This window comes from Saccopteryx bilineata, chromosome 2 (genome assembly GCF_036850765.1).
Source record: "Saccopteryx bilineata isolate mSacBil1 chromosome 2, mSacBil1_pri_phased_curated, whole genome shotgun sequence".
Classification (NCBI taxonomy): Eukaryota; Metazoa; Chordata; class Mammalia; order Chiroptera; family Emballonuridae; genus Saccopteryx; species Saccopteryx bilineata.
In genome coordinates, this window is record NC_089491.1 from 115,418,573 (window position 1) to 115,444,592 (window position 26,020).

Below are 26,020 nucleotides of genomic sequence, written 5' to 3' on the forward strand. Positions count from 1 at the left end.
AAGCTTGTGTATTGTGGCCAGAAAAGAAATGGGAAGTGGAAACTATAACTGAAGTTCAGAAACAACCCCAACGGGAATGAGAAAGAGTAGGTCACAGGTAAGGAAGACATGGGATTGAAAGATCCTGCTTTCCTTTTGCTTTAGTTGTGGAAAAGGAAAAAAGTCTAAATTACAGGAAATCAAAGGAATTATTTATGGAGTAATATGCTGTAGCATCCTAGAGGGATGGGACCCAGGAGCAAGACTAGGCAAGGAGAAAAGTGTGGGGATAGTAAGCAGATGATAAAAGAGAACAAGAATTTGGCCTATTACATGTTTGGTGGTCTAAAGAATTCCATTTATTTCCATGAAGTAAGAGGGAAGGTGTCCCATAATGGGAATAGTTCTTGATTAAGAAATTTGAGGCAAGTGGTAAAGGTTGGCAACAGTCCCTGTGGGAGTAGGTTGAGCAATAACAAATAACAGTTGTGCAGCAGTGTTGAGAATCCACAAAGACCATGAACTTATAGTCACCACTCCACACATTTGTGAGTTTTTATTATCTAGTATCACTCAGGACCCTGGGAGAGTAACAGAGAGGAAGGACTAGGGTGTTTTTCCAGAGCTAGAGTTTTGCCCAAAGAATGAAACAGAAGATGGGGGCTAGGGAGTTGAAGGTGTTGGTAAGATAGTGATCCAGGTGATCAATGCGTGATCCAAGCTAGGCTCTTAGGCTAAAACAAGGCTTTGATACTGGAAGTATCAAAGGACTAGAGGTGGAAATAGAAAACAACCAAGCCTAAAGATAAGAGGTTGTGTCAGAAACACAAGGGTCTGTTAAGCTAGATCTCAAATGGAGAGAGTCAAGTGGGGGAGCACAGAATTAGTAATTTGAAAATAGAGAGACTAATGCATTCTAGAAAAAGAGAATCACTAATGCATTCTAGAAAAAGAGAATGTGTAAAGGCAGAGAGACACAGAGGGGAACAGCAAGAATTTCAAGGTAGCTGGAGCCCACAGTGCATAGAAAAAAAGTGGTGTCAAATCAAGGTGGAAACAAATGTTAGGCCAGATTGTGAAAAGCCTAAGAAGTTTGGGCATTCGTTCCTCTAAGAGGCCTGGAGCCAGTAGAAGTTCTCAAACAGGGCGTCCCATATGGCTACAGTTGAGCAGGAGCTCCTCCATGGGGCTGAACTCAAGCCAAGCTCTGCTTGCCAAGCGTTCACCCTGCTCTGTGGCTATTTCAGGAGAAAGATCTTTTCTGTAATATGCACACGCCTCCAGAGAAGCCCTCTTCCACATTATCCACCTAAGGACATTCCCTTGCTATTGGCTAACCGTGACTCTGAGTGGAGTGACAATCAGATGAACTTTTCAGGGCGACCTCTGTGGCCATGGTGTAGAAGATGACCTAAAATAAAGAGACACAGTAAGCAGGTATCAGTACAAGGACCTGACCAAAGGTAGAACCAAGAAGAAAGAAAAAGAGGCCAGATTGAAAAGCAAGCTCTAGAGTAGAATTACCACTGCTCATCTTATGGACATAGGGACAGTGGGCAAGGGAAAAATTGAAGATGACTTAGGTTCATTCTCCACTGTATTCCTCGACCTGCCCACAATTAGTATTTGTCAAATGAAGAAAAAAATAATAGAGCTGCAAGCAACAAAAAACATTTTGAGGAGAAAGATACTGTCTACTTGGATGGAGCCCTCTAATCGTAAGAAACAGTACCTTCAATCATCTCAAGCCTCCTAAATTTTGAGTGAGTTGTACAGCTCAGAACAATCACCTAGAAATTTACAGTTGCTCCGAGAAGCTTCTAAAAATCCCAGGGTTCATACTGGACAAATTAATTCAGAAACTTGGGGGCTAGTGCCCAGGCGTTCATATTTTTTAAGGTTTCTGAGGTGATTTTTTAATTTAATTTAATTTTATTTTTTAATTTTTATTTTATTTATTCATTTTAGAGAGGAGAGAGAGAGAGAGAAGAGAGAGAGACAGGGGGGAGGAGCTGGAAGCATCAACTCCCATATGTGCCTTGACCAGGCAAGCCCAGGGTTTCGAACAGGCGACCTCAGCATTTCCAGGTCGACGCTTTATCCACTGCGCCACCACAGGTCAGGCCTGAGATCTTTTTACCTAGTGACCAGTTCTTCAAAATTAATTCTAACATCTTGGCAAAAGATGAAAAAAAAATTAAAGATATCCATTCTGTTGCTTCATTGATTTTAAGAAACTGAATCATGGGGAAAATGCGGTATAAAATAGAGCCATTTTTAAAAATAATAGTCTAAGAAGGAAATAATGTACAGGCTTGGGAATGATTCTAAGACACACACACCCCACTTGCTGCTAAGGTTATATGTGTTTCGGGTATTGGAAAGACCAAATACTATAGAAAAAAAATGAAAGGAAAGATTTAAAAATAATTCAAGAGTCAGAATGAGGGTATTTTTGCACAGAGTAGAAAGGTTGTTCTCATTCTATCATTTTCAACTCAAAGTTGAGTTAAATTACTCAAGTAATTTAAGCCTCACCCTTCTTAACATGAAGGCAAGAAAGCATTGCTAACCTAAGAGTGGTCTGAGGATCCATCCTGCCCATGGCTATCTCTTACTGATGCACACAGATACGGATTTGAGAGTAAAGGTTTAGAAACTTTTCTAGTAGTTGAATAATCTCTGCTCAATCACATAACAAAACACTAAGGCTTCATTTTGTATATCTTTGTGTTTTTGTTTCATTTTTTAATAATTAATTTTTACTATATTTTATAAAAATATAAATCCACAGCAAGTTAGGATTTTTTTTTTCTGAAGTTGGAAACAGGGAGGCAGTCAGACAGACTCCCACATGCGCCTGACCGGGATCCACCAGCATGCCCACCAGGGGGCGATGCTCTGCCATCTGGGGTGTTGCTCTGTTGCAACCAGAGCCATTATAGAGCCTGAGGCAGAGGCCATAGAGCCATCCTCAGCGCCTGGGCCAAGGCCATAAAGCCATCCTCAGCACCTGGGCCAACTTTGCTCCAATGGAGCCTTGGCTGCTGGAGGGGAAGAGAGAGACAGAGAGGAAGGAGAGGGGGAAGGGTGGAGAAGCAGATGGGCACTTCTCCTGTGTGCCTTGGCCAGGAATCAAACCCGGGACTCCTGCATGCCAGGCCAACACTCTATTCCAAGTTAGGAATTTTTAAAACTTGGTCTTTCACCATGGATAGTTTGGGAAGCACTGAGCTAGAAGACCACTATTCCGTCTGAACATTGTTGCAAAAGGTACTGACAGAAGGAAAAAAATGAATGCAAACAAATTCAATTTTACCTAACCCACTTTGAATTTATATTTTAAAGGACTATTTCGTTTTACCTTAGATGGTCATTATTAAGTTGTTTTCTGCTCTAGGCTTATATATGCATTGCTAAAAACTCTTTAAAAGAAAATAGCCTGTGTTTGAAAACAGGTGATAAGGTTTTGGTTTAGTGGTACTAGCTCATTTTCTAAGAGGAACCCCAGTGTCAGGTAGCACAAAGAATTTATTAATTCCTATGGGAAAGGGAGATACTTTCTTCTTTAAGAAAATTAAGTCACTCTCTTCTGATTGGAAACAGCTAATCATAGGGACTCAAATTATTACTGTAGAGACACCCTTGTTTAAATATGAGGAAGCCTGGCCTGACCAGGCAGTGGTGCAGTGGATAGAGTGTCGGACTGGGATGTGGAGGACCCAGGTTCGAGACCTCGAGGTCGCCAGCTTGGGCGCAGGCTCATCTGGTTTGAGCAAAGCTCACCAGCTTGGACTCAAGGTTGCTGGCTTGAGCAAGGGGTTACTCGGTCTACTGAAGGCCCACAGTCAAGGCACATATGAAAAAGCAATCAATGAACAACTGAGGTGTCGCAATGAAAAACTGATGATTGATGCTTCTCATCTCTCTCATTCCTGTCTGTCTGTCCCTATCTATCCCTCTTTCTGACTCTCTCTCTCTGTCTCTGTAAAAATAAATAAATAATATAAAAAATTTTAAACTAAATAAATAAATAGATAGATAGATATGAGGAAGCCTGCACAGGGAGGTTAATTTTCCCAAGATCATGCAGCTAGTGAATGGAGAGGTCTGAATTCAAACCTGCGACACTATACCCTACCAATGCCTGCACTATTTTTGCTGCTCTATTTAAAAAGTGCTCCAGTGGGGACCCTGCAAGTGAATACTCATATAATATATAAGCTTCATATTCAGGTACCTGAAATCTGATAATAAATATTAAAATAATGTAGAGTGCTAGCAAGATCTGTGGTGGCACAGTGGATAGAGTGTAGACCTGGAATGCTGAGGTCGCCGGTTTGAAACCCTGGGCTTGCCGGGTCAAGACACATGCAACAAGCAAAAACAACTAACAACTAAAGTGAAGCAACTTTTTTTCTTGCTCCCCCACTCCTTCTCTCCTCTCCCTGTAAAATCAATAAATAAAATATTTTTTAATCTTATAAGAAAATAATAATGTGGAGTGCTATGAATCTCAGTGTATAAATGTCCTTGTTCTATTTAGACCTTTCTGCACATAGACAAGATCAATGTTTGTCCCAGTTGAGTTGCACATCACACAGAAATGTATCAGAGGAGAGGAAAGTCGGTGCTCTTCCCGCCAGCTGTCTTAATGCTGAGACTGGTCTGATCTGGTTACCAGTAAACATGCTCTGAAAGCAAACCACCTTGATCCTTTTTAGGACATAAGTGGAATATCAATTTTAAAAAGTGAATTGAGAAATATCAAGTCTTTGCAGAGATTACAGAATCTCTGATAGGAATATAGAAATTGTATTGATTGATTTAATCCATGTCTCTTCGGGGAACTAAACAACTTTACTAATTCAAATAAACTTCCGCACAAAAAAATCAAAAATTCTAGTCAGTTGTATGGCTCACTTATCTGAAAAACGCCAGAAAAAAACCAGATTTTTAAAATGTGGACAATAGAAAATTTTTTTAATCTGCATTTTTGGCATTATTTAGTTTATTTATTATATTGCCATATAAATATGGCATTATTTTAGTTTGAGAATATGGCATTAAACTCAGCTATATTATTGTCCACCAACATTAAAATTAATAATTCTGCTTTTTTACCACACTCTAAAACATTTAACAAAATACTTTATTTTTTGTGTACATACTAGTGACTTTTCAAAAATTTTTATGAGAGTTCATTTGACCCAAACCTGAGGACAATTGCTGGGCAGCAAGAGCTAAAATGCTCCCACTAGTAACTTTTTTTTGAGGGGGAGGAATTTTTTTTTATTAATTATAATGGGTGACATTAATTAATTAGGGTACATAGATTCAGAGAAAACATCTCCAGGTTATTTTGACATTTGATTATGCTGTATACCCATCACCCAAAGTCAAATTGTCTTCCGTCACCTTCTATCTGGTTTTCTTTGTGCCCTCACCTCCCCCAACCCTCTCCCTCTCTTCCCTTTCCCTCCCTCCGGTAACCACCACACTCTTGTCTATGTCCATGAGTCTCATTTTTGTGTCCCACCTATGTATGGAATCATACAGTTCTTAGTTTTTTCTGATTTACTTATTTCACTCAGTATAATGTTATCAAGGTCCATCCATTTTGTTGTTGTAAATGATCCTATGTCATCATTTCTTATGTCTAAGTAGTATTCCATAGTATATATGTACCATATCTTCTTTATCCAATCATCTATTGAAGGGTTTTTTGGTTGTTTCCATGTCTTGGCCACTGTGAACAATGCTGCAATGAACATGGGGCTGCATGTGTCTTTACGTACCAGTGTTTTTGAGTTTTTTGGGGTATATACCCAGTAGAGGGATTGCTGGGTCATATGGTAGTTCTATTCTTAATTTTTTGAGGAACCACCATACTTTCTTCCATAATGGTTGTACTACTTTACATTCCCACCAACAGTGAATGAAGGTTCCTTTTTTCCACAGCTTCTCCAACACTTGTTATTACCTGTCTTGTTGATAATAGCTAATCTAACAGATGTGAGGTGGTATCTCATTATAGTTTTGATTTGCATTTTTTAATAGCTAATGAAGATGAGCATCTTTTCATATATCTGTATGATAAACCATCAGCTAACATCATATTAAATGGCATAAAACTGAGGACTTTTTCTCTAAAATCAGGAACAAGACAAGGTTGTCCACTCTCTCCACTCTTATTCAACGTAGTGCTGAAAGTTCTAGCCAGAGCAATCAGACAAGAGAAAGAAATAAAAGGCATCCATATTGGGAAAGAAGAAGTAAAGGTTTCACTTTTTGCAGATGATATGATCCTAGACATTGAAAATCCCAAAGACTCCACAAAAAGACTATTAGAAACAATAAACCAATACAGTAAGGTCGCAGGATACAAAATTAATATACAAAAGTCTATTGCTTTCTTATATGCCAACAATGAAACATCAGAAAATGAACTCCAAAAACTAGTAACTTTTTAAAGACAGAAAGTGAATGATTCCTCAATTCTTAGCCTCATTGATTAAAAGTTATTATTTGATAAAGAAACCAACCTATTGATACTGAAACCAGCTGGTTAGGTGCAATGGATATGGCCATTTCAATTACAGTAAATATCCAGGTGTTTTTTTTTAAGCTCATCGGTGAAATGGCTGAAGGTGGTCAAAGATATAAACTTCCAGTTATAAAATAAGTCAGTCCTGATGTACAGCATAGTGACTCTCATTAACAGTACTGTGGTGTGGCCCTGGCTGTTGGCTCAGTGAATAGGGCATTGGCCTAGCATGCGGACATCCCAGTTCGATTTCCAGTCAGGGCACACGTGAGAAGCAACCATCTGCTTCTCTTCCCCTCCCTCTCCCCCTTCTTTTCCTCTTCCTCTCTCACAGCCAGTGGCTTGGTTGGTGCGAGCATCGGCCTCAGGTGCTGAGGATAACTCAGCTGATTCAAGTGAGCATAAGCATCGGCCCCAGTGAGTTGCTGGGAGGATCTCAATCAGGACACAGGAGTCTGTCTTTCTGTCTTCTCTCCTCTCATTTAAAAATAAATAAATAAATAAATAAATAAATAAATAAACAAATAAATAATAAGTTGTGTATTTGAAAGTTGCTGTGATAGTAAATCTTAAAAGGTCTCATCACGCCCTGGCCGGTTGGCTCAGCGGTAGAGCGTCGGCCTAGCGTGCGGAGGACCTGGGTTCGATTCCCGGCCAGGGCACACAGGAGAAGCGCCCATTTGCTTCTCCACCCTTCCGCCGCGCTTTCCTCTCTGTCTCTCTCTTCCCCTCCCACAGCCAAGGCTCCATTGGAGCAAAGATGGCCCAGGCGCTGGGGATGGCTCTGTGGCCTCTGCCTCAGGCGCTAGAGTGGCTCTGGTCGCAACATGGCGACGCCCAGGATGGGCAGAGCATCGCCCCCTGGTGGGCAGAGCGCCCCCCCATGGTGGGCGTGCCGGGTGGATCCCGGTTGGGCGCATGCGGGAGTCTGTCTGACTGTCTCTCCCTGTTTCCAGCTTCAGAAAAATGAAAATAAATAAATAAATAAATAAAAGGTCTCATCACAAGAAAAATTTTATAAATATGTGTGATGATAGATGCTAGCAAAATACTGTGGTAATTATTTCACAATATATACATATATCAAATTATGTTGTATACTTAATACAATGTTATATGCCAATTAAATCAATTTTAAAAAAGAACAACTATGAAGCTCATTGTGTTATCTCAAGATAAATTTTAAGTATGTAGATCTGGTCTGAGATTATAATGACATTAGTCTGAATCTTCGGGTTTGAGCAACGATTCTTTTTCTAAGTCAACCTTCAGCTGACTGTTATACAAAGTCTTACTGCGTCTTGATTAGAATCTGTCTAGCAGTCAATCTTGGGGACACAGAGACACAGATGGCATATACCAGTGATGCTGTAGGATTATGTATGACACAGTTAAAAAAAAACGGAAAAGTAAAAACAGAATAAAATCTAATTACATGGAGTTTCGCTTAAAACAAAAATTGATTGAGTTCTGCCCAAAGTGGCTGTTGTTTCCTGTGCCAGGAACTACTGTGCAGGCCCAGCAGGAAGTGTGCTACAGAGCGGGATCACATTACACCCTTGTTTTATGGTTCATTTCACTTATTTAATGCAATCTGAGAACCTGCAAAAGGAACATGTTAGAAGGAGGGAATAGGCTTTTTGTTTTGTTTTGTTTTGTTTTTTTAAATTTCTTTGAATCAAAACATTTGTTCTTACAAGGTGCTTATAGTCCCAGAGAAACAGGACTGCCAGGGTTGCATGGTGAAGGCATTTTTCTTTGTCACAAAATTTAAAGCAAGAAAGACACAAAGTTGAGTTATGTCTAGCATTGAGTTATGTCTTTTCTTTGCCGTCCTATTCACATAATTTTGAACATGAAGAATTACAGCCATACCCATGAATGGTCTAAATCATTTTGAATCCATGTAAGCTCCTCCTAGGGTCTCTAACTTGGCAGAGAGCCCATGGTGGAAGGGGGGTGGGGGATAACAATATGTTTAAGATGCAAAATAGCGATTCATTTGTCAAGCAAAATAATGAGTTCATTTGGCTCTACTGCTTGAAAATGTGTGAATTGAACAGCTGGATTTCCTTGTGGTGGCATACGCCACTCCTCACACGCTGTCTGTTTTCCTCTCCAGAGACCTCAGTATGAACAACATCAGTCAGCTGCCCCCGAGTCCTCTGCACAGTCTCCGCTTCCTAGAGGAGCTGTAAGTATGCCTGCAGTCATGATGCGTCCAGTCAACGCTGGACACATTCTTGTGTTTGTCTCTCATACTTACTGTGGGAACCAGATAAAACAAGGAAGAAAAGCTGTCAGCACCAACAATTTTGGCACATGAGGAAGCACTTAGCTGGGGGGTGGGCAGGAAGAATTGCTTATGATTCTGGAAATCAACTTATGAAAGAGTTTACCATAAGGCTAAACAGCACTCGAAGGTGAGACTAAGCCAAACAAATTAAAATTTTAAAACAAAGACTGTCTAGAAGAGCTGGATGGCTCTTCGGAAATAGTTAAACAGCAGGATATTAAGAGTTTGAATACTGGTTCATGTTTATTAAAATAGTAAGTAAAGCTATAATCAAAACCAAAACTGCTGCTCGGTTCGGCTTGTGATGGGGAGTCCACATTTCATAGCACCAAAGCTTGTGTCCTGATCACTTTTAATTACTATTTTCCTACATTTAAATTTTGCTTCCCTCAAAGCTTTAACAGAAAAACATGAGATCCACAGAGAACATCAAACTGGGCTCTCTCAAACTCACTGTGAAAAAAATAAAATAAAATAAAAAGGAGGAAGCTAAATTGGTTAATGATACACAGAGGAATCTTGATTAGGTCTAGTAATCAGTTTCTAGAAGATGAAAAAGAACTGTTTAAACCAAAAATCTGCATTTAAAAATTCATTTGATCCCTTGAACCTTTGGAGTGATGGGGACTAAGGAAGTGATGTACCATGCATGGTAGTCTTCATGAAGAAAGTTTGGCACCATCAGTTGAATAAATCCTCTGACTTTTGATTAAAGGAATTGTTTAGGCAATAATCTCTTTTAAAAATACTTTTTTTTACATAAATCCTAAAGTCACAGTCCAATTTGGGAAGTAATTTAAATTGTTGATGCAGCACCGTGGGAGGTGGAAAAAACGCTCCATCACAACCAAATTGCACTACATCGGGGTTTTTTTCCCCAAGAGGGTAATATTCTTAAATTTCTCCCCTTTAGTTTACTTATATTTATTCTGATAGTATTATATTTTTTTAAAATGCTATTGTTTTCATACTCAAATCTGCTAACTATGCCCAGACTGTTATGCAGGCTTTTGCTGAGGAAGGTTCAGCAAGTTTTAATCATTCAGTGAATGAATTTTCACTCTGGGTTGTCTGTGAGCCTCATTTTTCTTCCCTTTTTTCTCTGGCCATTCTCGCATCTAGAATTTAACCTTCATCAGGGTTGGGATCATGTCTGTCTTCATCACAGCTGGTATGCAATAAATAATAAATTTTTGGAATGAAAGAACAAACTAATAAGGAAGCAAAAACATGTAAAAGAAGCTTCTTTAACAAGTTAGCTGCCTTAGAAAATGTAACAGATTTAGTTGACATTAGCCAATGTTTTTTAAATATTAATTTTAGTAAATTTCAGACATCAGGGTTATTTTCTTATTTCTTATTGAAGGTTATCCTTCTCATCGCCCCGCCCCCCATAATTAGCACACAATGTTTAGTCCTCTTTGTCCCCATATTTTTGAGGCATGCATTTCCTATCCTCTTCTCTTTCATTTCCTTATAATATGTAATAACAAAAGGACACCTCAACTTCCTACCACAAACTGAATCAATAAATAATTCACTTCCCCAAGGACTTAACTTGATAGAGTTCTTCCCTCAGTGACTCAACTTACTCAAAATAACTTCTCTTTCTTCATAAGGTGAATGTTAATTCTGTTCCAAGGCCAATTTTTCAAAAGGTAATTGAGAAAAACCGGGGGGGGGGGGGGGGGATGAGGGAAGGAACTACCATTTGAAAATGCTGGTTTTATCTGAATTGTCATTTATATCTCTGGAAACTCCATTATGTATCTTGACCATGGAATCATAGAATTTTAGAAATAGAGGACACCTTTTAAAGACTGTTCATTCCATTTTCTCATTCTGTTATTGGATTTCTCTGCTGATGTAGCCAACTAGCTAAATTTAAAAGTAAGACCACTTTCCATATATAATTCTGTGTTGCATCTAACTGACATTTTCAAGACGTCGTTATTTTTTTAGTGGCAAAAGGGGATAGTATTTACAGAACCTGGAAAAATGATTAACTCTGCTTGGTTTATTCCTTTATTCCCAAGGCTAAATTTATGGGTTGCCTTTGTTATGTTGCTAATTGTTTCTATTAGACTTAGCTATGTTTAAGTTTATGTTCTCACCTAGAATTCAAAATCTTCAAAATAATATTACAATAACAATAACTTAGACTGTGCAAAATATTTTACCCATATCATCCCACTTAATCTTCTTAACAACCCCATAAAGTTATATAGTATTATTATTTCCAGTTCACATATTTTTAAAAAAATACTGAAATACAGAAAAAAGAGGAAATTACCCAAGAAATGGAGTCAGAACATATTAGAGCTAAGATTTAAAACCACATTCAAAGCCAGGCTCAGAAAGTAGAAAGAAGGTCAGGAATTGTGTGCTTTTCTTTTCCTCGACAGCATCTAGCACAGTGATTTATGCAATGAAACACTTTAAAACATGGTTTAGACCCTGGCCGGTTGGCTCAGTGCTAGAGCATCAACCCGGTTTGTGGAAGCCCCGGGTTCGATTCTTGTCAGAGCACACAGGAGAAGCACCCATCTGCTTCTCCACCCTTCCCCCTCTCCTTTCTCTCTGTCTCTCTCTTCCCCTCCCACAGCCAAGGCTCCATTGGAGCAAAGTTGGCCAGGGCGCTGAGAATGTCTCCATGGTCTCCGCCTCCGGTGCTAGAATGGCTCCAGTTGCAATGGAGCAATGCCCCAGATGGGCAGAGCATCGCCCCCTGGTGGGCATGCCAGGTGGATCCTAGTCAGGCACATGCAGGAGTCTGTCTCTCTGCCTCCTCACTTCTCACTTCAAAAAATACAATAAATAAATAAAACATGGTTTATACTGAGTTTCATAATGATAGTAGTGTGTATGTATGTGTTTGTGTATGTGTATATGTGGGGTAATTAAAAAGAGGGAGTCAAACTGCTGGTCTACCTAGCAGGTAGCGATTGGATAACCAGGTTATTCATTCACTAGTATCATATATTGACTATGAGGAAAGTATCATCAGAATTTTCAGGTGTAGAATTTCACCAATTTAGTATTGTTCAACAGGTGCCAAACCTTAATTACTGTTTTTACATATACATGCATATAATTAAGCAGAATGTTTCATATAGTATTCTACCTGAACTGATAAATGACCAACCATACAGCTAGATATACATATTTAGATATCTGCCATTTTGTGTGTGTGTGTGTGTGTGTCTTTTGTTATGACAATTAAGGCATTGTTTTGAAAGTACTCTTTCATTCAGCTTATTCAGTACATCTCTATGTTTTATATCTTTATCCATTAGAAAACTGCTACTGACATTGTCAATAATTAGTAAAACTCCCACCCCGAAACTCAATTTTTAAAAATCACTGTTAATAAATTCAAGTTACTAGGTCTTCACCTGAGTGCTAATTACTCAATAGTATATCATTTCCCTAGTTTAATTCATGTAACATGTTTTAAAGCCTGTAGACAGCCACGGTTTGTTCCTCATCCACCGCTGGAGCTTAGCAACAGTGCCATAGTTTAAAATCCTCTAAGAATCAACGAAGCCCTAGAGGTACTCCTTGCTTTAATGTTTACAAATATACAGTGTAACCCTGGAGAAAGTGACTATCTGGAGCAAATATCTAAAAAGAATAAAAGTCCTCACAGTTCATTGTCTCCTTTTCCCTCTCCTGACATTCTGGAGCGCTTACTGCCTGTGCAACATGTTTTGGCACATTCAGGTCTCGTTTGTTATTGATTTTTTATAAGTCTACAAGGTGACCAGATATGCACAGGTCAAATGTCCTGCTGGTGCAATGTGATAGCACAGGAGGAGAGTTTTTTTCTTTCACAGAAAAAAAAAAAAGCCACATCTGATCTGTGGGGAGGCAGAAACACAGGACTCCTGTCCTGTCTTGACTCTGCCACTTACTAGCTAATCATCCACTTGACCTCCCTGTGCCTCAAGGAATAATGGTGAGAGCTGCCCTGTGTGTGTTTTAAGGTGTTTCTGAAGATCAAAGGAAGTGATGATGGAAGAACTCTGGTAAACTAATTTGCATATTGACTTGTATCAGTAAAATAAAAACACTTTCAAGAATCTTGCAAGACCCTGGCCGAGTAGTTCAGTTAGTCGTAGTGTTGTCCCGATACACCAACGCTGTAGATTCCAGTCAGGGCACATACAAGAATCAACCAATAAATGCAGAAATAGGTGGAACAACAAATCAATATTTCTCTCTCTAAGATCAATCAAATAAAAAACACAAATTAAAAAAAAAGAAGCTGTAACTTCCTTTTCTTCTATTTCATGAGCTTGATTTTGCAGTAACCACAGGTATCCAGACTGGTGAAGGAAAAGCTATTTCCAACTATGAGCTTTAATAGATACAGACCAGTGGTTCTCAACCTTTCTAATGCCGTGACTCCGCAATACAGTTCCTCATGTTGCAGTGACCCCAAACCAAAAAATAATTTTGGTGGCTACTTCATAACTGTGATTTTGCTACAGTTATGATTTGGGATGTAAATACCTGATATGCATTATGTATTTTCCGATGGCTTTAGGCGACCCTGCCGGGGTCGCGACCCACAGGTTGAGAACCGCTGATATAGACAACCACTACAGATAATTCTTTACCAAATTTTAACATCCTGAGCAATGATTGCATTTCTCTCCAACAGTATCTCCCCCAGGCCTACTCAGGTGTACTAAGGACCTTATGTTAATGTTTGCTATGGGACACATAAAAGATCCTACACTTAGTCTATCAGAGTATGGTTCAGATGTTAGGAGCTAATTGTGGCTGATGCCAACATCTACCAGTTCTATTAAACTTAGGTTGATAGTCTGATTAAACCAGAGGCAAAATGAATCGCTATCATTTTAAACAGTCTCAGTTCTTTATTTTCAAAGTAGTATTTTAGAATATTCCCAGGTTCTAAAGCTATTGGAATCAAGTACTTAATTTAGAAAAGAAACATAAGAAGCTCTAGGGAAGTCTGTTTCTGAGTTACTATTGTTCCCTGGCCCCGTTTGCTCATATTATGGTTGGCCTTGAAGAATCTTTATATAAATAGTAGGTATCGCTTATTGCAGATGAGATTTTAATGAGAGATACCACCAAAGTTCCCAAAAGCACAAACTATGCTTGTTACTTCTACTTCCTCATCCTGTTGCTGAAACTGGTGAGAGCTGTCCTGCCTGTCATCCCAGATATTTTTTTCTGAACATCAAATGAAATGATGATGAAAGAACTTTGGTAAACCATAATTTACATATTGGATTGTGTTGGTAAAATAAAAACACCTTCATGCCCATGAATGATCTTCCTGCCCCTTGGCTTCCACAGTGCTTAATCTCTTGTCTTTACCGACCTGACAACTGATGAAAAATGCTGCTTCTTTGAAACTATTTTTCTCTAATATTATTTCATGGAAGTCATTTTGCTTCTCTTCCAAATGTCCATCGATACAGGATATGGGCATTTAGATATCTGTCCTTGTGTGTATAGCTGTGTGTATATTTATGTGTGTGTATGTATATATGTATATTTATGTATTTAAATACATGTGTGTACAGTATACACATATATGTGTGAGCATGAATATATGTGTATATGTGTGTGTGTGTATATTTTGTTATGATAATTAGGACACTATTCTGAAAGTGCCTACCTCTCTGTCTCCTGTTCTTTTCCCCTTTAGCATCCCTTTCACCTCTACTCCCAAGTCCTGGCATTCCTCAAATTTCTGCACTTAGTTTTATTTAATCCTTTCCCGGTACTTTTTTTTTTTTTTCTAAAACGGGGGCAGAACGGGAGCTTGCTTTCTTGGTTCCTGAGATTAACACTAGAGAAGAGAGCAGAGAGGAGAACCAAGAGAGGCCACGTGGAGGAGGCCAGAAGAAGCAGCCAAGATGGTGGAGTGCTGAGTGAGAAGCCAGTCTGTGCAGAGTTTGTGCTGGGAGAAGGAAGGAGATGGGGAACAGAGGTGAATAAGTCTGGTGAGCTAAAAACCTTCGATTCTAGGAAACTCGAACAAGTCAGCAGCCTTCTGAGCACTGAATGAGTGGGTTCTGGAGCCCAGTGTGTGTTGTACTTGCCCGCCGGGTGCAAGCTTGGATTAAAGACGATGACCCACCATTTCCTGGCTCCATTGCCTCCCCACCAACTGTCCAAATCCAACGCGAACCTGCATGGGCCAGGCGGCTGTGATGGTAGCCCTGGCTACTGGCTATACAGATAGGAAATTAAATGCCAGATATTTCCATCTTTCTTGAGTACGGCACATTCAACAAGTTTAGAATGGAAAGAGTATGGCTGGGACAGGGAGTTCCATTAAAGTCATCAAATTACACTGACAGCCACTGCTTAAGAGGAGTTCCTGGGACATGGTTAATACTGAGCAAAGGTTAACTGTTTCGAGGGCAGGCAAAAGGTCCTTTTCTTTTAAATGGACAGAATTTAGCATAATGATTCATTCAATGCCTGTCACTTCATATACTCAAAAGTAATTGTAGAATTTAATTCCATGATAGCAGATAAATTATCAGAATTTTCCGGAAGCTATTTCTATGGATTTTTTTCAACTGTATATTTGTAAAGCCAGTAGCCACAGCCACCATCACAGCAGCCTGGCCCATGCAGGTTCGCATTGGATTTGGACAGCCGGCAAAGAAACAACGGAGCCAAAAACTGATGGGCCATCATCCCCAGTCCTAGCTTGCACCTGGCGGGCAAGTAAAAAACACACACTGGGCTCCAAAACCGACCCACATTCAGTGCTCACAAAGCTACTGACCCATCCGAGTTTCCCAGAATCAAAGGTTTCTAGCTCACCAGACCTATTCACCTCTGTTCCCCATCTCCCTCCTTCTCCCTGCACAAACTCCGCACAAACTGGCTTCTCGCCCAGCACTCCACCATCTTGGCTGCTTTTCCCGGCCTCCTTCACGTGGCCCCTCTCTGCTCTCCTCTCTGCTCTCTCCTCCAACATTAATCTCAGGAACCAAGAGCCCAGTACTTTTCAATTAACTCATCAACATGTATTTATTGAGCCTCTGGGAACATAAGAGTGAATAGGACTTGCTGCGGTTAGTTGGTTCATTCATTTATTCAATCATTCATTCAAGAAATGCCCTTCTGGGGGAGCTTACAGTCTAGTGGGGAAGACAGATAAAAAACAAGGAAGCATGCGTACATGATGTTTGTGACCAGAGTGAGGAAAAACAGAAGCATGGTTAGGTAGAGAATAATTAAGAAGGGATGGCAGGCGGTAAAGGCTCTCTAAGAAGGTGACATCTAAACTGAGATTAGGGGGGTGAGGAGGAGTTAGTGGTCCTCAGAGCTGGGGTGGAGTGCTTCTGGCAGGGGGGGTAATGTGAGCTGAGTCCCTGAGATTGGGAAGAATATGACATGTTTGTGGACCTGAAAGAAGATCAGAGTGGCTGGAGCAGGATGAGATTGGAGAAGACCAGATCAAGCAGAACCAATAGACAATGTATAGAATTCAAATAAGAGGAGTTGGAAGCTATAGAAGGGATAGATGCAGCTTATTAACACAGTAGGATTTATGATTTTAAAAAATGTCTCTGATTTCTGTATGTAAAATATATTAGGGAACTGTGGAAGCAGAGAGACCCAGCTAGAAGACAACTGTAGTTGTCTGGGCAGGAAACCCAAAATTTAAACTATCTCTGCTATATAGATGACCCCCAAATCGATATTTCTTGTTCAGATCTTTTTGTCTTTGCTAGACAGGCCAGTGATCCCCAAAGTGTGGTCCTGGACCAGCAGCCTTGTCAGAAATGCAATTTTTGTGCCCCACCCCAACCTAGTGAATCAGAAACTCAGGATTGGACCCGGGAAATTGTTTTTAAAAAAGATCTCCAAGTGATTTTGATGCATGATAAAGTTGAAGAACTACTACTTTAGGACAGTGGTTGTTGAATTATAAGTGATTCTGAGAATTAGCAGGAGTGCTTGTTAAACCACAAATCGCTGGGCCCCACCAGAGTTTTCCAGCAGGTTGGGGATGGGAAGGGAGGATGTCAAGAATTTGCATTTATATCAGACCCTGGCCGGTTTGCTCAGTGGTAGAGCATCAGCCTGGCGTGCAGGAGTCCTGAGTTCGATTCCTGGCCAGGGCACACAGGAGAAGCACCCATCTGCTTCTGCACCCCTCCTCCTCTCCTTCCTCTCTGTCTCTCTCTTCCCCTCCCGCAGCCAAAGCTCCACTGGAGCAAAGTTGGCCCCGGGCACTGAGGATGGCTCCATGGCCTCTGCCTCAGGCGCTAGAACAGCTCTGGAAACAACAGAGCAATGCCCCAGATGGGCAGAGCATCGCCCCCTGGTGGGCATGCCGGGTGGATCCACGTTGGGCGCATGCGGGAGTCTGTCTGACTGCCTCCCCGTTTCCAGCTTCAGAAAAAAAATAATAATAAAATAAAATTAAAAAAAAAGAATTTGCATTTATAGCAAATTCTCAGGTGATGCCAATACTGCTGGCTTAGGGACCACACTTTGAGAATCATCAGCCACCTAACTGACACCTCCACCTTCTCCACCAATACTTTAAAAGTTGACAGCCTAGAACCAATTCATCGGTGCTCCCTCTCAAAGGCTTTTTCTCCTTCCTTTCCTGCTCACCATCAGCATTCTGACTATCCAAACTTGTGATTACTGTGTCTGTCACTCCTTTTTGCGTCTGTCATTCTTTCTCTCCCACTCTCTATATCAGCCAATTTCCAAGTCCCAAAGCTCATCATTCCACATTGTTTTTCCATTTGCTTATTTTATCACCACCTTGTTCAGGCTCTTATTGTCTCTTCTGGATAACTGTTAAAATCTATTAACTATTCACCTCTCCTAATTCTCGCAACAGTTAATGAATGATTCATTGTCTCTGGGGATGGAGACCACGAAGGTCTTTAAGTTAATTCATCAATATTAGGCTGTATGAGAACTATTTCACAGTTTCCCCTCTTGAATGGGCATTAGAATCACATGGAGGATTGTTTAAACTACTAATTACCAGGACTTATTCCCAGAGATTCTGATTTAATGAGTTTCAGTGGGAACCCAGACATCATTTTTTTAAAGTCTGTGAGGTAGAGGGGCTGAGACCCACTGGGATATATGGAAGCATCACAGCAGAGGAACTCATCAATTGATTGAATAGAGGCGCTGAAAGGGAGCTCCAAAGGCGAGAGATGACTCCGAGGAAGGTTTTGAGATTAAGTGCCAGGAGACCAATGAGGCACAGTCAATAGAAACAGGAAATTCAAGGCCAACAAGTGGTATTTTGAAGGCAAGAGGATGTCTAGTTCTGGATATACTAAGTGTTAGGTGCCAGCAGGACATCCAACTGCAAATGTCAATGACACAGAATGTGAGTCTGGAGCACGATCAGCTTGTTCTGAAGACAGTGATGGAGAATCATTTACAAAGAGGTGATTGTGGAAGGTGCCAGGGTAGCTGAGGCCCTTCAGGGAGGGTATGGGCTCTGAGTTTCCCAGTGTGTTCTCCTCCCATATTAAAATCACCTGGGCTGCTGATTCCCAGATCTTTCCACCAAGAAACTGACTCTCTAAATCTGGGGTGGGGCCTGGGGCTCTGAATTTTGAGTGGTTCCTAAGGCAATGGCAATATACACTAAAGTTTAAGCACAACAGGATAGAGGGGAGAAAAGACATGTGAGGACAAAGACTTGAAAATCATTTATCGTTGGGGGATGAGAATCCAAAAAGGTGCGAGCCCTGGCCGGATAGCTTGATTGGTTAAAACATCGTCCCAGAGCACAGAGGCTGCTGGTTCAATCCCCAGTCAGGGCACATATAGGAACAAATCAATGTTCCTGTCTCTCTCTCTTGCTCTCTCCTTCCCTCTCCCTGAAATCAATAAAATAAACATTTAAAAAGGAAGGAGGGCTAGCAAGACAAAAAAAAGACAACCAGTCAGTAGTGAGAGCCGGAAGATTATTCAGGATCTGGAAGCCAAAGGGAGGACTATGAAGAGGAAGCAGTGAGAAACAGTGTTCTATGGATAATAAATGATGCAACCATTTGTGTCCTTGTGTTATTCCTGTTTTAGACCAACCTAAGCTCCAGACCAAGCTAACTTTTAACCAAAAGTATGATTAAAAACCCAAAGTTTAGAACCAAAATGCTATGTTGAATTAAATTCTCATGTGTAAACTTTTCTATGTAAGCTTGAGCAAATAACCTGACCTTTTTTAGGCTCACTTCCCCATCTGTAAAAGGGAAATAAACATGTCACGTGTTTAATATTATTACAATAATTAAAGTACTTAACATTATACCTAAGACTTATGAATTGTTTAATAAAAGGTAGATACTGTTTGTATGCCCAGAAGTGCTGTGCATGGTACATTGAAAGTGCTCACAGAAAGTGAAGAACTGAAATTCAATAAGCAATGATGGAGTATTCTTCAGCTGTTTCTGATCTAGTTAAGTAATGGCCTGGCAGCCAGACCTGAAGCAGCTATAGCATGGTGGCCAACTGTCTTTGGAAACAGGAGCAAATAGTCCATCAATAAATACTGAGTCCCTGGCCAGTTGGCTCAGTGGATAGAGCGTAGGCCCAGCATGTGGACATTCAGGGTTCAATCCTTGGTCAGGGCACACATGAGAAGCAACCATCTGCTTCTCTTCCCCTCCTTCTCCCCCTTCTTTCTCTCTTCCCCTCCTGTAGCCAGTGGTTTGGTTGGTCCCAGCATTGGCCTCAGGTGCTGAGGATAGCTTGGTTGATTTGAGCATCAGCATCAGCCCCAGACAGGGGTTGTTGGGTGAATCCCAGTCAGAACACATGTGGGAGTTTGTCTATCTCCCCTCCTCTCACTTTAAATAAGTAAGTAAGTAAATAAATAAATATTGATTCAGCTTCTTGCTCTGGACAGGCAGTAAGATTCTTGACCTTAGGATGCTCTAATCAAATCAGGTAGACTCCTTGCAAAAGAGTATAAAATTAGTCTTTATAGACACGGTTATATAGAATATATTCTACAGGAAAGTTGACTGTGGACAGAGATAATTAAGGAAGACTTCAGAAAGGAGCTGAAAATTGAACTTCATTAGTCTGTGGTGAAAAATACCAGAAGGCCATACACCCACAAAAGGGCCCCTGTTGGCCTAAAGAGTTCATTTATTCAGTCCAGTGGTCTTAGCCCTTGAATCTTTTTTTTTTCTTTCTTCTTTTTCCAAGTGAGAGGAGGGGAGATAGGGAGACAGACTCCCGCATGCACCCCCACCAGGATTCACCTGGCAACCCCCATCTGGGGCTGATGCTCTGCCCATCTGGGGCCTCTGGAACTGAGCTATATTTAGTGCCTGAGGTGGAGGCTCCATGGAGCCATCCTCATCCCTGGGACCGATGCCCTGGAACCAATGGAGCCATGGCGTGGGGACAGGGAGAGAGGGAAGGGAGGGGTGGAGAAGCAGATCGTCGCTTCTCCTGTGTGCCCTGACTGGGAATCAAACAAGGACATCCATATACTGAGGCAACACTCTGTCACTGCATCAACCAGCCAGGGCCTGAATCTTGAAATCTGAATTACTTGTTATCCTATCTCAGAGTGAAGACAGCTCATAAATACACGGTGTAATAAAGATGTTTTCCCTGCTCCCGCTCGTCGGGCAGTGGCCTGAGCAGAGCCAGCAGACCAATCCTGGTGAGAACCACTGGGAAGGGGCTGGTGGCAGGGCGAACAAGGCTGTGCACTGAGCAGCCTTTTCCCAAGTCCATGTGTCTAGCGGGTGGGTCTGCTGCTCTTTCCTTGCAGCCACTGTCCCCAAAGCAGAGTATGAACTGTGGTGGCCACTATCATGGCAGAAGAGGCATTTAGAAAGTTTCCCTCCCTCTTTGACTGAGTATTAGTTGAAAAAGAGTGCTGCGGAAGCTGTAGACAAAGGAGGCATTATGCTTCCAGAAAAATCTCAAGGAAAAGTATTGCAAGCAACAGTAGTAGCTGTTGGGTCTGGCTCCAAAGGAGAGGGTGGAAAGATTCAACCAGTTAGCGTGAAAGTTGGAGATAAAGTTCTTCCAGAATAAGAAGGCAGCAAAGTAGTTCGAGATGACAAGAGATTATTTCTTATTTAGAGATGGTGACAGTCTTGGAAAGTATGTAAACTAAAGTAAGTCACCATTGAAATGGCATCATGTGAAACTGCTCATTCCACTGAAGTTCTGAAATCTTTCATCATGTAAATAATTTCTGTATCTTTTATAATAAAATAATGATATCCAAAGAAAAAATGGCAAGTAAGATTTTTGGCTGGATTTGACTAATTAAATATGCTTAACTCATTGGGAGGCAGGGAGGGGAGATATTACAGTTTTTGAAAATTGCAATTTCTTGAGGCATATTAGGATGCCCTTTTTCTTCAGTGGGTAGAAAAACAGTTGACAGAATGTCATAATCTTTGTATCAAAGGCTGCTGAGTAGGCTTCTGCAAACCTTAGAAGATGAACTCCAGAGGGTTCAACTTTAAGTGTCTGGGCCCTACCTGCTAGCATAGCCCACAGGTGGGCTTGATCAACCACAGCAATGACTTACTGCCTGCAGAGGCAAGATTAGTAGATTACAGCTGACAGATGAGTTTCATCCTATTTGTGTCTAGCTCTTTGATGACTCAGACAGATGCTGGCCTCTGTATGGATAAACCCAAAGCCAAACCTGTAAATGTAGTGGCCCCCAAAACAATAAAAGCACTTAATCAGTTGGGTAGAATCATAAACAGTCTCTCTTCATTGACTATTATATTTGGTTTGACTTTTTTTTATTGCGTTCTCATTTGAAAGTTCCTAATTACAATACTATTGTGGGTTTTGCTAACTTTATTTTAGATGAATTTTTTTTCAAATAGGAATATTTTGACACCAGAAGAGAATAAGCAACTTCAGAAATTATATGTTTAAGTGGCAGTTTACAATTATTAGGTGAATTATGACACAGAAGAGTGAAAGGAAATTGAAAAATAGTAACTGAGCCACTGAAATTAATATTGGAAAATCACAGAGAAGGAAAATAGTACCACAAAACTGGAATTAAACAAGGGTCATCCAGATCTTCAGAATGTGAAGAAAGGGAAAACTACTACCATCAAATCTGATATTATCCCTCTAGGTCTCATGTACTTTGGAAAAGTTGGAAAATAAAGCAGTAATTTCTAGGAGCCAGCAAGAATTTTCTAAGTAATCTGAAATGTATTCTTTTCACTCATAAGGCTATCATATTCAAGTTCATTCTGCCGATCATATAAATAGCACTGTTGTTACATTGCTTCCATGCTCCGTAAGAAAAGACGACATTGCCTTTAAATGAAATTGGAAAGAACAATATTTTTTTCTCTTAGATAAAAACTTTTTGAGCTTCGATATCTTTATCTACAAAGTATGGATAATAATAATCTCTGATCTACCTCATATAAAGTATGGCAAAGTGCTTTTAAAATGTTAGTGACATTCAATAAAGAAATCTCACAATAAGCAGGAAGAAAAACGCAGGGTGAAGGGATGGGAGGGAGGGTGCAAGAGAAAAGAGTAAGGGTAGGTGGGAAGTGCATGTATAGCCTATAAACAATTTGAGGGCAGAAAAAAGACTTTAGTGGAAGAACCCTATTTAAAGCAATATTAATAAGTGAAATGAGATCCAGGAAAGTAAAATGACTTGTGTTACATCTCACAGCACATACATGGTGAAAAGAAAGAAAACCAAAAAGGAAAGAAAACACAAAATGACGAAGAGTTAGAAGTCAAAAGAATTCTCTCAAGAACTGACTTGGGAGGGCTGGTGGAATTAGCCCGGCCCTCTCGCTTAGCTCTGCAAATGCTTCTCTGCCTTTGGAACTCAGCCAAGGCAGCCCATGTTGGACCATTGTTCCTTGCACAGTAATTTTCCCAAGGGTGCCAATCAGAAAGCAGGGTCAAGCACCCACTTCTGCTTTCAGGGCTCATCCCATTTTATCTACACATACCTCTCTCTCACCAGACCAGTGTCCAGAGAGGAGGAATCACGACCTGCATTTGAATCCTTTGCTCTTGTCCTGCCATTTTAGAAAAGAAGCTAGAAACAAACAAACAAAAAAAAAAACCCACTTTATAGTACTTTACTTTAGGGATCCAAATTACTGTGGCAATTAAAAGAGACAGGCATTCCCTGCCCTGGCTGGTTGGCTCAGTAGTAGAGTGTCGGCCTGGCGTGCAGGAGTCCCGGGTTCAATTCCCGGCCAGGGCACACAAAAGAAGTGCCCATCTGCTTCTCCACCCCTCCCCCTCTCCTTCCTCTCTGTCTCTCTCTTCCCCTCCCACAGCCAAGGCTCCATTGGAGCAAAGTTGGCCCGGGCGCTGAGGATGGCTCCAAGGCCTCTGCCTCAGGTCCTAGAATGGCTCTGGTCACAACAGAGCAATGCCCCAGATGGGCAGAGCATCACTCCCTGGTGGGCATGCCGGGTGGATCCTGGTCGGTCGCTTGCTGGAGTCTGTCTGACTGCCTCCCCGTTTCCAACTTCAGAAAAATACAAAAAAAAAAAAAGAGAGAGAGGCATTCCCCCAAATACAGTATTTTAGTTGGTTTGGTTTATATAGCACTAAAGAATCTAATTATTTTATTCATTTGAAGGGACTGTGTCTACTTAATGGTCTGTTCAGTGGCAGTTAAGTCAATAAAACTAATAGTGATGGCACACTATGGGTCTTGTATATCGAGCAGGATCTTGTCCATATGATGTAAAAAGTTTTTTATAAAGTTGTATCTTATTGTAGAAATGAAGATGATGAAAAATATATCCCCATGCAATAATTTTAGGAACAGAGAGAGGGGAAAAAGAGAACTAATATTCTCTCTGCCAATTTGTATAGAGGTCTCTAGGGCCAGAACAGAGTTGCCCGGAGATTTGTTAGTTCGCATTGTCACGGAAAAGATTTCTGTGCAGTTCTCACTATTTGTGTACTCATTCTAACGTGGGGGGGGGGGGTTTCTATAGTTTAAAATTACTGAAACTACCTCCCTTGGCAAAGAAATAAGAGGGGAAAGAGAATATGATTTTCTTAAATTGTTGTTTTTGTCAATGAGATAGAGCTTCCATCAGCCCAGCTCATAGCCAATAACACATCATAAATTCCTCTGCTTTAAGACAAACTCCCCTGATAATACAGGTCAGTGGTTCCCCAAATTAGTTCTGTACACAGACTCACAGACTCAGGGACTCTCAAAGTCCTTGCCCAGAAAAGAAAAACAATTCATGTGAAGCGAGTTATATTTCAGGAAATGTAACAGAATGCAATTTAGCCTAACAGTAATTTCAACTAATAAAATAAATAAATAAAAATGTTTTTACGCTCTCCTCATTTCCCAAGTCAGTGTCTTAGAAACCAGCAAGCTGCTTGATACTGGAGCAGCAGTAAGAGTGAAGTCCCCTTTTGGAGGCTAAGTTCCAGAACTTAAAAATGGACTGTTGGCCTGACCTGTGGTGGCACAGTGGATAAAGCGTCGACCTGGAAATGCTGAGGTCGCCAGTTCGAAACCCTGGGCTTGCCTGGTCAAGGCACATATGGGAGTTGATGCTTCCTGCTCCTCCCCCCCTTCTCTCTCTGTCTGTCTCTCCTCTCTCTCCCTCTCTGTCTCTCTCTCCTCTCTAAAAATGAATAAATTAAAAAAATAATAAATAAAAAATTAAAAAATTTTTTAAAAATAAAAAATTTTTAAAAATAAAATAAAAATAAAAATGGACTGTTGAAGTCATGACTGTGACTTCAGCGACATTTTGGCTGCCTCTACACAGTTCCTAGTCAATCTAGTCTGGTCAGTTCAGCTGCCTGCGATCGCCAACCAAATCTGAGTCTTTCTTAATTAGTAAGCTACTCTATTATGTCACGGTCATACACAATTCACGACTGCAAGATTCTGTATAGTGCTTGGGACACTAATCAAACGCATGTGGGTTATCTATAATGGAACCATACATAGAAATAGTACTCTTTTTTGGCGGCCTACATTTCCTCTTGACCCTAATGGTGTGTCAGGTTGGATTTTTCCTTTCTTCTGCATCAAATCTCCCACTTTTCGCCACCTCCACACGCTGCGCTACCGCAGCCACTGCCGTGTGAACTCGTCCTTTCTGCTTCCGCTCTTGCCTCTGTTCTCCTCTCGAAAAAGCTCCCATCTTTGTAAAGTATATGATTGTCTAACCATTATGCTGTGCACCTGAAACTATATAATACAGAATAAAATGGAAATGTAAAATATATTTAATTTAAAAAATTAAACCAGAAAAAAAGTCCCATCAGAAGGATCTTTTTGTTTGTTTGTTTGTTTGTTTGTTTTTGGTATTTTTCTGAAGTGAGAAGCAGGAAGGCAGACTCCCACATGTGCCCATCTGGGATCCACCCAGCATGTCCACTAGGGGGTGATGCTCTACCCACCAGGGGCCGCTGCTCCATTGCAACCAGAGTGATTCTAGCGCCTGAGGCGGAGGCCATGGAGCCATCCTCATCACCCAGGCCAACTTTGCTCCAATGGAGCCTTGGCTGCCCGAGGGGAAGAGAGAGACAGAGAGGAAGGAGAAGGGGAGGGGTGGAGAAGCAAATGGGCGCTTCTCCTGTTTATCCTGGAGGACTTTTTAAAACACAGGTCTGATCCCATCACTCCCCTTCTCCAAGTCCTATTGTGACCTCCAAAGCCCTGCTTAGAATGGCCCTGGACACTCCCCCACCCTACCTGCTGTCGCTCTCCCAGGTGACCGTTTCACTCCAGCCATGCTGGCCTCCTTGCAGTTTCTGAACCATCCCAGGCACACCCCCACCTCACAGCTTTTGCAGTGCTTTTCTCTCTCTGTGGATGCCTGCTTGGCTCAGACCTCTGCTGAAATGCCCTCTCAGCAAAGGTTTCTCCCAACCTCTTATCTATAAATAATAGCTCATCACCCTCATAACCCAGGTTGCTGGCTTGAAGCCCAAGGTCGCTGGCTTGAGTAAGGAATCACTCAGTCTGCTGCAGCCCCCTGGTCAAGGTACATATAAGAAAGCAATCAATGAACAATGAAGGTGCCTCAACGAAGAATTGATGCTTCTCATCTCTCTCCCTTCCTGTCTGTCTGTCCCTCTCTCTGACTCTGTCTCTGTCAAAAAAAAAAAAAGAAAGAAAAGAAAGGAAGGAAGAAATTTACAGAAACTCTTCACAAACTATAACAAAACAAGGT

The 26,020-nt window shown here is 41.0% G+C and overlaps 1 protein-coding gene and 1 pseudogene across 1 annotated transcript in view; both read left to right on the forward strand.

Moving 5' to 3' along the window:
- Positions 1-26,020, forward strand: part of LGR5 (leucine rich repeat containing G protein-coupled receptor 5) — a 146,145-nt gene that overhangs the window by 54,570 nt on the left and 65,555 nt on the right. Inside the window, exon 2 of the mRNA XM_066257668.1 lies at positions 8,649-8,720. Coding sequence (XP_066113765.1) covers positions 8,649-8,720 — 72 coding nt within the window. The remainder of the gene's footprint in view (positions 1-8,648; positions 8,721-26,020) is intronic.
- Positions 20,648-20,955, forward strand: LOC136322920 (10 kDa heat shock protein, mitochondrial pseudogene; annotated as a pseudogene).